The 17,575-nt window shown below is 45.1% G+C and overlaps 1 protein-coding gene and 1 long non-coding RNA gene across 2 annotated transcripts in view; one reads left to right on the top strand and one right to left on the bottom strand.

The window, feature by feature from the left end:
- prpf4 (pre-mRNA splicing tri-snRNP complex factor PRPF4) overlaps positions 1–9,131 on the top strand; it is a 30,359-nt gene extending 21,228 nt beyond the window's left edge. Inside the window, exons 12-15 of the mRNA XM_028005408.1 lie at positions 8,384–8,491; positions 8,581–8,699; positions 8,797–8,903; positions 8,971–9,131. Of these exons, the coding sequence (XP_027861209.1) occupies positions 8,384–8,491; positions 8,581–8,699; positions 8,797–8,903; positions 8,971–9,057 (421 nt within the window). The 3' untranslated portion in view covers positions 9,058–9,131. The remainder of the gene's footprint in view (positions 1–8,383; positions 8,492–8,580; positions 8,700–8,796; positions 8,904–8,970) is intronic.
- A 277-nt stretch (positions 9,132–9,408) lies between these two features.
- LOC114136977 (uncharacterized) lies at positions 9,409–9,989 on the bottom strand. Its single transcript, XR_003593897.1, has 2 exons — positions 9,789–9,989; positions 9,409–9,718 (listed from the first exon to the last, which is right to left on the bottom strand). It is a non-coding gene; the product is annotated as an uncharacterized LOC114136977 (long non-coding RNA).
- Between the last annotated feature and the right edge of the window lie 7,586 nt (positions 9,990–17,575).

Raw genomic sequence — 17,575 nt, 5'->3', positions numbered from 1 at the left:
TGTGTGGTACTGTGTGGTACTGTGTAGTACTGTGTGGTACTGTGTAGCACTCTGTGGTACTGTGTGGTACTGTGTGGTACTGTGTAGTACTGTGTGGTACTGTGTAGCACTCTGTGGTACTGTGTGGTACTGTGTAGTACTGTGTGGTACTGTGTAGCACTCTGTGGTACTGTGTAGCACTCTGTGGTACTGTGTAGTACTGTGTGGTACTGTGTGGTACTGTGTAGTACTGTGTGGTACTGTGTAGCACTCTGTGGTACTGTGTAGCACTCTGTGGTACTGTGTGGTACTGTGTAGTACTGTGTGGTACTGTGTAGCACTCTGTGGTACTGTGTAGCACTCTGTGGTACTGTGTGGTACTGTGTGGTACTGTGTGGTACTGTGTAGCACTCTGTGGTACTGTGTAGCACTATGTGGTACTGTGTGGTACTCTGTGGTACTGTGTAGTACTGTGTAGTACTCTGTGGTACTGTGTGGTACTGTGTGGTACTGTGTAGTACTCTGTGGTACTCTGTGGTACTGTGTAGCACTCTGTGGTACTGTGTGGTACTGTGTAGTACTCTGTGATACTGTGTGGTACTGTGTAGTACTGTGTGGTACTGTGTAGTACTGTGTGGTACTGTGTAGTACTCTGTGGTACTGTGTGGTACTGTGTAGTACTGTGTGGTACTGTGTGGTACTCTGTGGTACTGTGTGGTACTGTGTGGTACTGTGTAGTACTGTGTGGTACTGTGTGGTACTGTGTAGTACTGTGTGGTACTGTGTAGCACTCTGTGGTACTGTGTGGTACTGTGTAGTACTGTGTGGTACTGTGTAGCACTCTGTGGTACTGTGTGGTACTGTGTAGTACTGTGTGGTACTGTGTAGCACTCTGTGGTACTGTGTAGCACTCTGTGGTACTGTGTAGTACTGTGTGGTACTGTGTAGCACTCTGTGGTACTGTGTGGTACTGTGTAGTACTGTGTGGTACTGTGTAGCACTCTGTGGTACTGTGTAGCACTATGTGGTACTGTGTGGTACTCTGTGGTACTGTGTAGTACTGTGTAGTACTCTGTGGTACTGTGTGGTACTGTGTGGTACTGTGTAGTACTCTGTAGTACTCTGTGGTACTGTGTAGTACTGTGTGGTACTGTGTAGCACTCTGGTACTGTGTAGCACTCTGTGGTACTGTGTGGTACTGTGTAGTACTGTGTGGTACTGTGTAGTACTGTGTGGTACTGTGTAGTACTCTGTGGTACTGTGTGGTACTCTGTGGTACTGTGTAGTACTGTGTAGCACTCTGTGGTACTGTGTGGTACTGTGTAGCACTCTGTGGTACTGTGTGGTACTGTGTGGTACTGTGTGGTACTGTGTAGCACTCTGTGGTACTGTGTAGCACTATGTGGTACTGTGTGGTACTCTGTGGTACTGTGTAGTACTGTGTAGTACTCTGTGGTACTGTGTGGTACTGTGTGGTACTGTGTAGTACTCTGTGGTACTCTGTGGTACTGTGTAGCACTCTGTGGTACTGTGTGGTACTGTGTAGTACTCTGTGATACTGTGTGGTACTGTGTAGTACTGTGTGGTACTGTGTAGTACTGTGTGGTACTGTGTAGTACTCTGTGGTACTGTGTGGTACTGTGTAGTACTGTGTGGTACTGTGTGGTACTCTGTGGTACTGTGTGGTACTGTGTGGTACTGTGTAGCACTCTGTGGTACTGTGTGGTACTGTGTAGTACTGTGTGGTACTGTGTAGCACTCTGTGGTACTGTGTAGCACTCTGTGGTACTGTGTAGTACTGTGTGGTACTGTGTAGTACTGTGTGGTACTGTGTAGCACTCTGTGGTACTGTGTGGTACTGTGTAGTACTGTGTGGTACTGTGTAGCACTCTGTGGTACTGTGTAGCACTATGTGGTACTGTGTGGTACTCTGTGGTACTGTGTAGTACTGTGTAGTACTCTGTGGTACTGTGTGGTACTGTGTGGTACTGTGTAGTACTCTGTAGTACTCTGTGGTACTGTGTAGTACTGTGTGGTACTGTGTAGCACTCTGGTACTGTGTAGCACTCTGTGGTACTGTGTGGTACTGTGTAGTACTGTGTGGTACTGTGTAGTACTGTGTGGTACTGTGTAGTACTCTGTGGTACTGTGTGGTACTCTGTGGTACTGTGTAGTACTGTGTAGCACTCTGTGGTACTGTGTGGTACTGTGTAGCACTCTGTGGTACTGTGTAGTACTGTGTGGTACTGTGTAGTACTCTGTGGTACTGTGTGGTACTGTGTAGTACTGTGTGGTACTGTGTGGTACTCTGTGGTACTGTGTAGTACTGTGTGGTACTGTGTGGTACTGTGTAGTACTGTGTGGTACTGTGTGGTACTGTGTAGTACTGTGTGGTACTGTGTAGTACTGTGTGGTACTCTGTGGTACTGTGTGGTACTGTGTGGTACTGTGTAGTACTCTGTGGTACTCTGTGGTACTGTGTAGCACTCTGTGGTACTGTGTGGTACTGTGTAGTACTCTGTGATACTGTGTGGTACTGTGTAGTACTGTGTGGTACTGTGTAGTACTGTGTGGTACTGTGTAGTACTCTGTGGTACTGTGTGGTACTGTGTAGTACTGTGTGGTACTGTGTGGTACTCTGTGGTACTGTGTGGTACTGTGTAGTACTGTGTGGTACTGTGTAGCACTCTGTGGTACTGTGTAGTACTGTGTGGTACTGTGTAGCACTCTGTGGTACTGTGTAGCACTCTGTGGTACTGTGTGGTACTCTGTGGTACTGTGTAGTACTGTGTAGCACTCTGTGGTACTGTGTAGTACTGTGTGGTACTGTGTAGTACTCTGTGGTACTGTGTAGTACTGTGTGGTACTGTGTAGTACTCTGTGGTACTGTGTGGTACTGTGTGGTACTGTGTAGTACTGTGTGGTACTGTGTGGTACTCTGTGGTACTGTGTAGTACTGTGTGGTACTGTGTAGTACTCTGTGGTACTGTGTGGTACTGTGTGGTACTGTGTAGTACTGTGTGGTACTGTGTGGTACTCTGTGGTACTGTGTGGTACTGTGTAGTACTGTGTGGTACTGTGTAGCACTCTGTGGTACTGTGTAGTACTGTGTGGTACTGTGTAGTACTGTGTGGTACTGTGTGGTACTGTGTGGTACTGTGTAGCACTCTGTGGTACTGTGTGGTACTGTGTAGTACTGTGTGGTACTGTGTAGTACTGTGTGGTACTGTGTAGCACTCTGTGGTACTGTGTGGTACTGTGTGGTACTCTGTGGTACTGTGTAGTACTGTGTAGCACTCTGTGGTACTGTGTGGTACTGTGTAGTACTGTGTAGTACTGTGTGGTACTGTGTGGTACTGTGTGGTACTGTGTAGTACTCTGTGGTACTGTGTGGTACTGTGTGGTACTGTGTGGTACTGTGTGGTACTCTGTGGTACTGTGTAGCACTATGTGGTACTGTGTGGTACTCTGTGGTACTGTGTAGTACTGTGTAGTACTCTGTGGTACTGTGTGGTACTGTGTGGTACTGTGTAGTACTCTGTGGTACTCTGTGGTACTGTGTAGCACTCTGTGGTACTGTGTGGTACTGTGTAGTACTCCTGTGATACTGTGTGGTACTGTGTAGTACTGTGTGGTACTGTGTAGTACTGTGTGGTACTGTGTAGTACTCTGTGGTACTGTGTGGTACTGTGTAGTACTGTGTGGTACTGTGTGGTACTCTGTGGTACTGTGTGGTACTGTGTGGTACTGTGTAGTACTGTGTGGTACTGTGTGGTACTGTGTAGTACTGTGTGGTACTGTGTAGCACTCTGTGGTACTGTGTGGTACTGTGTAGTACTGTGTGGTACTGTGTAGCACTCTGTGGTACTGTGTGGTACTGTGTAGTACTGTGTGGTACTGTGTAGCACTCTGTGGTACTGTGTAGCACTCTGTGGTACTGTGTAGTACTGTGTGGTACTGTGTAGTACTGTGGTGGTACTGTGTAGCACTCTGTGGGTAACTGTGTGGTACTGTGTAGTACTGTGTGGTACTGTGTAGCACTCTGTGGTACTGTGTAGCACTATGTGGTACTGTGTGGTACTCTGTGGTACTGTGTAGTACTGTGTGTACTCTGTGGTACTGTGTGGTACTGTTTGGTACGGTGTAGTACTCTGTAGTACTCTGTGGTACTGTGTAGTACTGTGTGGTACTGTGTAGCACTCTGGTACTGTGTAGCACTCTGTGGTACTGTGTGGTACTGTGTATTACTGTGTGGTACTGGTGTAGTACTGTGTGGTACTGTGTAGTACTCTGTGGTACTGTGTGGTACTCTGTGGTACTGTGTAGTACTGTGTAGCACTCTGTGGTACTGTGTGGTACTGTGTAGCACTCTGTGGTACTGTGTAGTACTGTGTGGTACTGTGTAGTACTCTGTGGTACTGTGTAGTACTGTGTGGTACTGTGTAGTACTCTGTGGGTACTGTGTGGTACTGTGTAGTACTGTGTGGGTACTGTGTGGTACTCTGTTGGTACTGTGTAAGTACTGTGTGGTACTGTGTGGTACTGTGTGTACTGTGTGGTACTGTGTGGTACTGTGTAGTACTGTGTGGTACTGTGTAGTACTGTGTGGTACTCTGTGGTACTGTGTGGTACTGTGTGGTACTGTGTAGTACTCTGTGGTACTCTGTGGTACTGTGTAGTACTCTGTGGTACTGGTGTACTGGTGGTAGTACTCTGTGGTACTGTGTGGTAACTGTGTAGTACTGTGTGGGTACTGTGTAGTACTGTGTGGTACTGTGTAGTACTGGTGGTACTGTGTGGTACTGTGTAGTACTGTGTGGTACTGTGTGGTACTCTGTGGTACTGTGGGTACTGTGTAGTACTGTGTGGTACTGTGTAGTACTCTGTGGTACTGTGTAGTACTGTGTGGTACTGTGAGCACTCTGTGGGTCTGTGTAGCACTCTGTGGTACTGTTTAGGTACTCTGTGGTACTGTGTGTACTGTGTAGCACTCTGTGGTACTGTGTGTACTGTGTGGTACTGTGTAGTACTCTGTGGTCTGTGTAGTACTGTGTGGTACTGTTTAGTACTCTGTGGTACTGTGTGGTACTGTGTGGTACTGTGTAGTACTGTGGGGTACTGTGTGGTACTCTGTGGTACTGTGTAAGTACTGTGTGGTACTGTGTAGTACTCTGTGGTACTGTGTGGTACTGTGTGGTACTGTGTAGTACTGTGTGGTACTGTGTGGTACTCTGTGGTACTGTGTGGTACTGTGTAGTACTGTGTGGTACTGTGTAGCACTCTGTGGTACTGTGTAGTACTGTGTGGTACTGTGTAGTACTGTGTGGTACTGTGTGGTACTGTGTGGTACTGTGTAGCACTCTGTGGTACTGTGTGGTACTGTGTAGTACTGTGTGGTACTGTGTAGTACTGTGTGGTACTGTGTAGCACTCTGTGGTACTGTGTGGTACTGTGTGGTACTCTGTGGTACTGTGTAGTACTGTGTAGCACTCTGTGGTACTGTGTGGTACTGTGTAGTACTGTGTAGTACTGTGTGGTACTGTGTGGTACTGTGTGGTACTGTGTAGTACTCTGTGGTACTGTGTGGTACTCTGTGGTACTGTGTAGTACTGTGTAGCACTCTGTGGTACTGTGTGGTACTGTGTAGTACTGTGTAGTACTGTGTGGTACTCTGTGGTACTGTGTGGTACTGTGTAGTACTGTGTGGTACTGTGTGGTACTGTGTAGTACTGTGTGGTACTGTGTGGTACTGTGTAGTACTGTGTGGTACTGTGTAGCACTCTGTGGTACTGTGTAGCACTCTGTGGTACTGTGTGGTACTGTGTGGTACTCTGTGGTACTGTGTAGTACTGTGTGGTACTGTGTAGTACTCTGTGGTACTGTGTGGTACTCTGTGGTACTGTGTAGTACTGTGTAGCACTCTGTGGTACTGTGTGGTACTGTGTAGTACTGTGTGGTACTGTGTGGTACTGTGTAGTACTGTGTGGTACTGTGTGGCACTCTGTGGTACTGTGTGGTACTGTGTGGTACTCTGTGGTACTGTGTGGTACTGTGTGGTACTGTGTGGTACTGTGTAGTACTGTGTGGTACTGTGTAGCACTCTGTGGTACTGTGTGGTACTGTGTAGTACTGTGTGGTACTGTGTGGTACTGTGTAGTACTGTGTGGTACTGTGTGGTACTGTGTAGTACTGTGTGGTACTGTGTGGCACTCTGTGGTACTGTGTGGTACTCTGTGGTACTCTGTGGTACTGTGTAGTACTCTGTGGTACTGTGTGGTACTGTGTGGTACTGTGTAGTACTCTGTGGTACTCTGTGGTACTGTGTAGCACTCTGTGGTACTGTGTAGCACTCTGTGGTACTGTGTGGTACTGTGTAGTACTCTGTGGTACTGTGTAGTACTCTGTGGTACTGTGTGGTACTGTGTGGTACTCTGTGGTACTCTGTGGTACTGTGTAGTACTCTGTGGTACTGTGTAGTACTGTGTAGTACTCTGTGGTACTGTGTGGTACTGTGTGGTACTCTGTGGTACTGTGTAGTACTCTGTGGTACTGTGTGGTACTGTGTAGTACTCTGTGGTACTGTGTGGTACTGTGTTGTACTGTGTGGTACTGTGTAGTACTCTGTGGTACTGTGTGGTACTGTGTGGCACTCTGTGGTACTGTGTAGTACTCTGTGGTACTGTGTGGTACTGTGTAGTACTCTGTGGTACTCTGTGGTACTGTGTGGTACTCTGTGGTACTGTGTAGCACTCTGTGGTACTGTGTGGTACTGTGTGGTACTCTGTGGTACTGTGTGGTACTGTGTGGTACTGTGTAGTACTCTGTGGTACTGTGTAGTACTGTGTGGTACTCTGTGGTACTGTGTGGTACTGTGTAGTACTGTGTGGTACTGTGTGGTACTGTGTAGTACTGTGTGGTACTGTGTAGTACTGTGTGGTACTGTGTGGTACTGTGTGGTACTGTGTAGTACTGTGTAGTACTCTGTGGTACTGTGTGGTACTGTGTGGTACTGTGTAGTACTCTGTGGTACTGTGTAGTACTGTGTGGTACTCTGTGGTACTGTGTGGTACTGTGTGGTACTCTGTGGTACTGTGTAGTACTCTGTGGTACTGTGTAGTACTGTGTAGTACTCTGTGGTACTGTGTGGTACTGTGTGGTACTGTGTAGTACTCTGTGGTACTCTGTGGTACTGTGTGGTACTCTGTGGTACTGTGTAGCACTCTGTGGTACTGTGTAGTACTCTGTGGTACTCTGTGGTACTGTGTGGCACTCTGTGGTACTGTGTGGTACTGTGTAGTACTCTGTGGTACTCTGTGGTACTGTGTAGCACTCTGTGGTACTGTGTAGCACTCTGTGGTACTGTGTGGTACTGTGTAGCACTCTGTGGTACTGTGTGGTACTGTGTGGTACTCTGTGGTACTGTGTGGTACTGTGTGGTACTGTGTGGTACTGTGTGATACTGTGTGGTACTGTGTGGTACTCTGTGGAACTCTGTGTAGTACTCTGTGGTACTGTGTAGTACTGTGTGGTACTGTGTAGTACTGTGTGGTACTGTGTAGTACTGTGTGGTACTGTGTAGCACTCTGTGGTACTGTGTGGTACTGTGTGGTACTCTGTGGTACTGTGTAGTACTGTGTAGTACTCTGTGGTACTGTGTGGTACTGTGTGGTACTGTGTAGTACTCTGTGGTACTGTGTAGTACTGTGTGGTACTCTGTGGTACTGTGTGGTACTGTGTGGTACTCTGTGGTACTGTGTAGTACTCTGTGGTACTGTGTAGTACTGTGTAGTACTCTGTGGTACTGTGTGGTACTCTGTGGCACTCTGTGGTACTGTGTAGTACTTTGTGGTACTGTGTAGTACTCTGTGGTACTCTGTGGTACTGTGTGGTACTGTGTAGTACTCTGTGGTACTGTGTGGTACTGTGTGGTACTCTGTGGTACTGTGTAGTACTCTGTGGTACTGTGTGGTACTGTGTGGTACTCTGTGGTACTGTGTAGTACTCTGTGGTACTGTGTGGTACTGTGTAGTACTCTGTGGTACTGTGTGGTACTGTGTGGTACTGTGTAGTACTCTGTGGTACTGTGTAGTACTCTGTGGTACTCTGTGGTACTGTGTAGCACTCTGTGGTACTGTGTGGTACTGTGTGGCACTCTGTGGTACTGTGTAGTACTCTGTGGTACTGTGTGGTACTGTGTGGTACTGTGTAGCACTCTGTGGTACTGTGTGGTACTGTGTGGTACTGTGTAGTACTCTGTAGTACTGTGACGTTCCTCTCTCTCTAATTAGATTTCTGTTCTGACGCCATTTTCAGTTTATGAAGTTCCTCTGTGATCGTCAATAAGTCTGATTATTGATCAGCTTCTCTGTCAGCCATTAGTTCTGCCTGTTTCTCGTCCAATCAGAGGGCTCGATGCCTTCGGCAGGGTGTGGGACCTGAGGACGGGGCGCTGCGTGGTTTTCCTGGAGGGACACCTGAAGGAGATCTACAGCGTTCACTTCAGTCCTAACGGGTCAGCCAATCACACGACAGTTGGCAGAAATCCAGCCAATCAGAGTAGCGATCAGTCAGTTGATCATCTTTTCCTGGTTGTTCCTGCAGCCATCACCTGGCCACAGGAAGTGGAGACAACACCTGTAAGGTGTGGGAGCTGCGCAACAGGAAGTGCCTGTACACAGTCCCCGCCCACCAGAACCTGCTGTCTGCCGTCCGATTCCAACGTAAAAAAAACTAAAGCTCTTCAGTCTCTTCAGTTTGAGCTCACTTCCTGTGTCTCAGACATCACTTCCTGTGTTTTTAACCTCACTTCCTCTGCAGCCACTGACGGTCACTTCCTGTTGACCGGAGCTTACGACAACACGGCGAAGATTTGGAGCCACCCAGGCTGGATGCCCCTGAAGACGCTAGCAGGACATGAGGGGAAGGTAGGACCGCCCCGGGCTTTGATTGAGCCATCTGAGCTCTGCGTCCTGATTGGTTGTGTGTTTCCAGGTGATGGGCGTGGACGTGTCACCTGATGGCAAGCTGATCGCCACCTGCTCCTACGACCGAACCTTCAAACTCTGGCTGTCAGAGTGACATCACCAGTGACGTCATCAGTGACATCACCAGTGACGTTTTTTGTTTTTTCTAATAAAGATTTTGAAACCTGATCAATCAGTTCTGTTATCTATCATTATTGATCCCAGAGCAAAATGAAAGTAGAGGTCTGTGTTTCAGCGTCTCAAGGGAGCTTCTGACTGAAGACACTGTCGGATGAAATTCCCTGGAATGTTCTTCATTTATGATGAATTGTTGCTCCATCGCCTCAAGAGGTTCTAGAGGAACCTGGATCAGAACCAGAACCTGGATCAGAACCACGACTAGTCGATGGTCTTAAAAACATCAGAATCGAGGATTTGTTTGACGTGGAAAGTGAACCAAACGTGATTTTGGGTTGTTTTTCTTTATTTTGGGATATTTGGCTGCATAAACAAACAGCTGGTTCTAACTCAGACTTTAATGCGCTGAAGTTTCTCCGCTTTAGAACAAACATGTAACTTATCCTCAGCTGGATCAGAACGGACTATAATCTCTGCATCACCGCTGAACGTGATGAACAGAAGGAGCCCTGAGAGTGAGAGCTGAGCAGACCCAGATGCTAGGAATGCACCGCCTGTCCTATTCCAGCCAGCAGGGCGATGAGGAAGGACAGGTTCCCAGTGAGGAAGAGCGCCACCAGCAGGACGTCCCGTCCCACCTGCAAACAGGAGAGCTGCCGTCATTCAGGAACGCCGCCTTCACTTGCTGCTTTGGCTCCTTTACTTTACCGTGTCAGGCTGCACAGGATCGCTGCCGTCTGCAACCACAGCACAGAGGTCAGAGGTCAGAGCAGGATGCTGGGAAAGATTTACACTTGATCTCTTTGCAGGGTCTAACGAAAAGACTACGTTTCGATAAGAATGGCTGCTCTGAACGGGTCAGAACCATGGAGGGAACCGTTACAGTTTAAATCTGCAGTCCCAAATTTAATGACTTTAGACTTGACTTCATTGACTTCATCAGTTAAGGCTCACAATGAGCTTCTTCTGCTTAAGGCGTCTCTCTTATGTGCCACTACTGCCATCTTCTGGCGCGGATTGGTATTGCACCAGAAACGTTTGTGAGCTTTGCACAGCGGTGGGCTGTCAGCAGGGCTTTCTCTGCTAGCCCTGGAAAATTGAGAAGAAAAAAATGTTAAATGTCTTGGTCATATTTAACTTTAAATATAAATTCATTTTTATTCTACATATGAGTTGTTTGTTGGTATTATTGAGTCTTCATTTTAATTTCCTACCTTATAAAGTGCCTTAAACGTATGGAGGTAAATTCGTTTCACAATTATTAAATGAAGAAAAATTAATCTCAACTAAAAAATAATAATAATAATAATAAAATTGTGATCAAAATGTTTTGCTTAAAAAAATATTTTTTAAATTATTACCCTTAATCAGCGCACCTTTGTAGAGTTGCATTAAGCGTTGCAAACTACCAACTGTATCTGGAGGAAACGTGTTAAAAGCTGTTATGCCTTGGTGTGTGTTTTAACTAGCATTGAAGCTGAAGTGGGAAAACACACCGGACCGTGGCACCATTGTGTCATTAGGTCCACGTTAATCTGAACAACACATCAAGTGACTGCATACAGGTTATTTATTTACCAAGCATATAATCAGTACTGTGGATGAGGGGAGATAATGTAACTCTTAAATATATATTTTCTTCCAGATGCAAAAGGAAAAACCAAGCTGGCAGATTACAGTCTGAAGGAGAATATTCACATAATTTATGTCTTTTCTTTGGTGTTAATTGGTGTGTATGTGTCTTGTATTTAGTTTTATATTGAATTATATGTAATATGTGTTATGTTATGAAATTAAAAATTGGTGTTCTCCTAATTCCCTGTTCCAGTATGACCAGCAGAGTGCAGCTGAAGCAGGACAGCCTTGTAGGCATTGCTGAAAATTAGGGATTCCTCCACCTAGAGAGGACCAAAACATCAGGATGAAGAGACCAGCAAATGTCCAGATGGCCAGGTAGGAAACCCAGTGTTGTTTTCTCAAAAGTTTCAGAATTGCAACCAAAGATTTCTGATATGCGCAAATAAAAGTATTTACCTACCTAGATCTATCGTTGGATAGATAGCTCCTCACCCTAACTCTAAGAGAGAGACCAGACACCCTACATAGAAAACCCATTTTGGTCGTGATCTCGTTCTTTCGATCATGACCCAAAGCTCATGACCATAGATGAGGGTGGGAACGTAGATCGACCGGTAAATCGAGAGCTTCGCTTTTTGGCTCAGCTCTCTCTTCACCACGACGGACCGGTACAGCGCCGCTTCACGGCAGACGCTGCGCCAATCCGCCTGTTGATCTCCTGCTCCCTTCTTCCCTCATTCGTGAACAAGATCCCGAGATACTTGAACTCCTCCACTTGGGGCAGGACCCCCCCCTGACCCAGAGAAGGCACTCTACCCTTTTCCAGCTCAAGACCATGATGGCCATGGATTTGGAGGCACTGATCCCCATCCCGGCCGCTTCACACTCGGCTGCTAACCGCTCCAGTGAGAGCTGCAGATCACGACCTGATGAAGCCAGAAGGACCACATCGTCTGCAAAAAGCAGGGAGCTTAAGAGTGTAACTCCTCTCTAGTGGAGCACACCCTACGGTCCCCTTTTTTGAACAGGGGACCACCACCCCGGTCTGCCAATCCAGGGGAACTGCCCCTGATGTCCATGCAATACTGCAGAGTCATGTTAGCAACACAACCCTACAACATCCAGAGCCTTAAGAAACCCAGGACGAATCTCATCCACCTGCCGTCCTTAAAGTAAAACCTCTGGCAAAAACACAGACGGTGGTGGGAAGAAACAGGCTAAACAATCACAGTGAAGTTTAATAGGAGCAATAAAAGTGTGTATCGATATTCAGTGGGTTGTTTGATATCAGACAGAATGGATCAGGAGAGGAACCGCAGACCCGTCAGAACCTAAAGAACCAGAACATCAGTCTCTTCATCCCTCAGTCATTTCCTGAGACCAAAAAATAATATAGATTGTAATTTATAGAACAAATCATACAAATAGATTAATAGTAAATCAATAAATATTGTGAAGAGAACATTAAAAACGTTTGTTAGGATTGTGTAGAAAAATGTTGATATCTTTTATAATTCAGTGTTTTGTGGTCAATATTATTTCACCATTTTATTAATGTGGGTTGCCAGTTTGGACCAGGTTTCCCATCAAGCTATAAGAATGATAGAAAACATGCTAACAAAGAGCCTCAGACCTGCAGACACAGGAGGTTCTAGACAGGATAACAGACGAGGCTCTTTGGCTCAAATATATTAAATGATGCAATATTGCAGTTTTTTGTTTCATTGTTTTTTAATTGCCCTGTAGGCAGCAATTTATTCACATATATGTACATTTATTATTATTGATACTTTAATTAAAAATGAGTTGTACAAGTTTATGTCGTTGGGGCAAGGGGGGGTGTTGGCGCCGATGACATGTTCGCATACACCTCAGAAAATATGTAGTTGCGCCCCTGCTGCCGGTGCCCATCAGCTGCTTCCGGAGTCCCACAGACCACGGATCCGGTCAGCCGCCTCCACAATGGAGGAACTGAACACGGTCCACTCAGACTCCATGTCCCCCACCTCCCCCGGGACGTGTTCGAAGTTTTGCCGGAGATGGGAGTTAAAGCTCCGTCTCACAGGGGATTCTGCCAGACGTTCCCAGCAGACCCTCACAACATGTTTGGACCTGCCAGGTCTGACCGGCTTCCTACCCCACCACCGGAGCCAACTCACCACCAGGTAGTGGTCAGTGGACAGCTCCGCACCTCTCTTCACCCGATTGTCCAAGACATACGGCCGCAGATCCGATGAAACGACGACAAAGTCGATCATCAAACTGTGATCTAGACCAGGGGTTTTCAAAGTATGAAAGGGTGAGCCCCCCTCCAAGGAGCACAATGCCTGCTGCCCCCCCCCCCCCCCCCCATAATCAACACACACACAAACAAATGCCACTACAAAACTAATTGCTTTTATTTTAGAACCATCTCATCTTTTAAAATGACACTTTATCTGAATGAAATTTAACACATGAACATTTTAAAACATTTCCTCCCATTTTAATTATTTTATCAGGGCCTTTGTATAGCAAATACGCCCTTTTTTCATTTTTCTAATGATAAGAACCCCAAACTCATTTTTCAACCGTTTTCTCCAACAAATGTTACATCTGAGATTCTGAGTTTAATGTTTGAGATACCAACAGTGTTTTCACATCTTAACAAAAACATTTTGATCAGATCTCTGGAACACATCTGTAAATGTTGCACATTTCCTTGAAATTAAAAAATAAATCAAAAACCTAAACAGTTGCAAAATGGTGGAGCTCTTTTTGTGGCTCATCTAAACAATTTATTTGGAGCTAAAAGAGCTGCTGTATGAAAGAGCGGAGGCATACAAAGGAAAAAACTATTACGCACGCTATGCGCACCCTTTCTTTTTCTATCACGGTCCTGAATCATGTGTAACTCATTTTATTTATGATCTTAACTAAATTGGCAACATGGCAACACATTGGCAACATTACTGTTGCATTCCGGTTTATTTTTTCCCTCGCACAGCGCCTCCCCTAAAGTGCTCTGGCGCCCCCTAGGGGAGGCGCGCCTCACACTTTGAAAACCGCCGATCTAGGGTGTCCTGGTGCCAAGTGCACATACAGACACCCTTATGCTTGAACATGGTGTTCGTTATGGACAATCCATTGTGAGCACATAAGTCCAACAACAGAACACCGCTCGAGTTCAGATTGGGGGGGCCGTTCCCAAAAGGTTGGGTAATCTGAACTATTGTTCGGCGCATAAGCACAATCAGTCAGAACCTGTCCCCCCACTCGTAGGCGGAAGGAGGCTACCCTCTCGTTCAGGCACCGAGATTGGGGGCAATAAGTATGCCCACTCCTGCCCAGCACCTCTCAACATGGGCAACTCTAGATTTGAAGTGTTATGGTCTGGCTCTAGAACCATAAAAAATGAAAGGGAAGCAATGTATGGGACAACTTAAAATGGGATTTATTTAACAAAAATCATAACTGGTTGGAGAGGAGAGGGAGAAAAGGGAGAGAGTGTCAGAGAAACAGAAAGAATGGGCTGGGCTAATGAGGAAGAATATTGCATCTTATGCTGGACCTGATGTCATTCTAGAGACACTGGCCAGCTGCCTCAATTTTCAATCAGCACCAATTAGGATCTCTAAAACAGGGATGTTAGAGAGCCAGAGGAAAGGCCTTGGGCCGCAACACCCCCCCTCTTCAAGACAGGGTCCCACCAGAACCCTGGGCAACCTGTGTATTAACATACTGTAGGTCTTTCAATTGAAAAGTCATCCATTTGCAAAAGGACTCCTCCTGCACCATCAACATGGAGCTTAAAAGGCTTATTCATATCAGGAGCCATCAAGACAGGAGAATTGCATAGCATCTTCTTCATGTCTTCAAAAGCCTCATTATCATGTTCGATCAGGTGTGTGCAGGATAAATCAGAGTGAGATTTTATCAACTGATTCAACTCAAAGCATTGAGTCTCAGGTAAATAACTCAGCACAGTGTCCAGGTTTTTCAGTACTTCCGAATTCTTTAGTCGACCAGTTAGCATGGCTGAATCTGGAGCAGGCAACCCATCGCCATTCCATTCACCTCCAGCAGAGGTCACTGTTTCACCAAACCAAATCACATCAAAAATCAAATTTTATTTGTATAGCACATTTCAGCAGCAAGGCATTTCAAAGAGCTTTACATCATATCAAACACAGAAACACAATGAAACATAGAATCAATAATCAAAACACGACATTAAGTCAAGTTACATCAATAAATTTGTAATAGATTACATTTTGTTGGATCAGGAAAGGTCTTAATTATATTTATAGATGAGAAATAATACTCAGAGACGAGTTCTTCAACTGCAGGCCACGGCGGGTGGAGATTTATTACACTGTTCCACAGATCAGCTTACAGTATAAAGTCAATTCTCAAAATTCTCCCCAAAATCTCACTGTATTCTTAGAGTCAGTCAGTTTTATAGAATCTCATTTTCATTGGTGTAAGTTGGTGAGTTTTGACCAATAGCATTACTGCCATGTTTGACGTGTGTCCTTAAGCACGAACTCTATCAGCTTTCAAATGAGTGTGTATTGGAGTTTCTTTGGGAATGTTTAGACCTATTAAACTCCAACATCTGCTCCATTTCAAAGGTGCAAACCAAGCCAATTATTATTCGTATCTATCCAAACAGATCGTTTCCCAAACATTCTTGCCGTTTCACTTCGGCTTCGCATGCAAAGGGAACCGGGAGCCAGGTCAAATCGACCTTCTATGGCGCCAGATTTCCTTGGCGAAAAACAACTCTATAAAGAGTATTTCCGCTCTTAACAGGTGGGTTTTAGTGGAGTTTGCATCCATAAAGGTTTACCTGTTACACTCCTACTGTGTTATATGGAACAACATACATGTTGCTATTTTTATTCCCAGTCACAATCACACAGTTTAAAACAATGTAAACAGCATTTTAATGGCTTCTGGCACCAGGTTCTGTTCACCTCTTTCACTGAGCTGGGACTCCGTCGTCCCTCACGGATGTTTGTGCAATTTCAATATAGAATCAATAATCAAAACAAAGCATTAAGTCAAGTTCCATCAATAAATTTGTAATTGATTACATTTCAAATACAATCCTAAACAGGTGGGTTTTTAGTCGAGATTTAAAAGAAGTCAGTGTTTCAGCTGTTTTACAGTTTTCTGGAAGTTTGTTTCAAATTTGTGGTGCATAGATGCTGAAAGCTGCTTCTCCTCGTTTGGTTCTGGTTCTGGGGATGCAGAGCAGAACCAGAACCAGAACCTGAGAGGTCTGGAAGGTTGATACAATAACAGCAGATCTTTAATGTATTGTGGTGCTAAGCTGTTCAGTGATTTATAAACTAACAACAGTATTTTAAAGTCTATTCTTTGAGCTACAGGGAGCCAGTGGAGGGACTTTAAAACTGGTGTTATGTGCTCTATCTTCCTGGTTTTAGTCAGAACGCCAGCAGCAGCATCTGGATCAGCTGCAGCTGTTTGATTGATTTGTTGGACAGACCTGTGAAGACGCTGTTGCAATAATCAATACGACTGAAGATGAAGGCATGGATGAGTTTCTCTAGATCTGGCTGAGACATTAGTCCTTTAATCCTGGAAATGTTCTTCAGGTGATAGAAGGCCGACTTTGTAACTGTCTTTATGTGGCTCTGGAGGTTCAGGTCAGAGTCCATCACTACTCCCAGGTTTCGGGCTGATCGCTGGTTTTAGTTGTAATAACTGAAGCTGTGCATTGACTCTAGATCTATAACTCTAGATCTATAACTCTAGATCTATGACTCTAGATCTATAACTCTATATCTATATCTCTAGATCTATAGCTCTAGATCTATAACTCTAGATCTATAACTCTAGATCTGTAGCTCTAGATGTATAACTGTAGATCTATAGCTATAGATCTATAACTCTAGATCTATAACTCTAGATTGTTCCTCTTTAGGTCCAAAAATAATAACTTCAGTTTTGTTTCTGTTCAGCTGGAGAAAGTTTTGGCACATCCACACATTTATCTGCTCTAAGCATCTGTTCAGTGATTGGATGGGGTCAAAGGTCACCTGGTGACATCGTAATGTAGAGCTGTGTGTCATCTGCATAGTTATGGTAGCTAATATTATTTCCTGTTATAACCTGAGCTAGTGGGAGCATATAAATATTGAATAAAAGGGGTCCTAGGATTGAACCTTGGGGTACCCCACATGTGACCTTTGACCTCTTTGATGAAAAGTTTCCAATTGAAACAAAGAAATCCCTGTTCTTTATGTAGGATTCAAACCAGTTAAGCACTGGACCAGAGAGTCCGACCCACCTCTCCAGTCGATTCAGTAATATGTCATGGTCAACACTGAGGTCCGACAGAACCAGCACTGTGGTTCTGGCACAGTCCGTATTTATATGGATGTCATTGAACACTTTGACTAGGCCAGTCTCTGTGCTGTGGTGAGCATGAAAACCAGACTGGAAGGAGTCAAAGAGGTTGGTTATAGTTAGGAAGCTAGTTAATTGTTTAAACAGCTTTTTCAATAACTTTGCTGATGAATGGGAGGTCAGAGGTCAGAGGTCGGCCTGTAATTCTGCATTAGTGATTTGTCCAGATTGTTCTTTTTTATAAGTGGTTTGATTACTGCTGTTTTCAAAGCCTGGGGGAAAACGCCTGATGAGAGCGATGAGTTACTATCTGGATCAGATCAGCAGCAATAACAGGCAGGACTTTCTTAAAGAAATGTTCTAGAGTTATAGATCTAGGACATCCAGGCAGCAGGAACTGGAGCTTATTGACTTATAATTTCCTGTAGGGTTTTATAATTAAGTAGTTGAATTTGGGTCATTTTTCCTGTATTTGTTTTGTTTGGGCTCAGCATTGGTACTGACTTTATAGTGGATGTTCAGATTAATCCTCTGATTTTATGAATTTTCTCTGAAAAGAA

Source organism: Xiphophorus couchianus, chromosome 21, assembly GCF_001444195.1.
Source record: "Xiphophorus couchianus chromosome 21, X_couchianus-1.0, whole genome shotgun sequence".
Lineage (NCBI taxonomy): Eukaryota > Metazoa > Chordata > Actinopteri > Cyprinodontiformes > Poeciliidae > Xiphophorus > Xiphophorus couchianus.
This window is presented reverse-complemented; position numbering and strand designations above follow the sequence as displayed.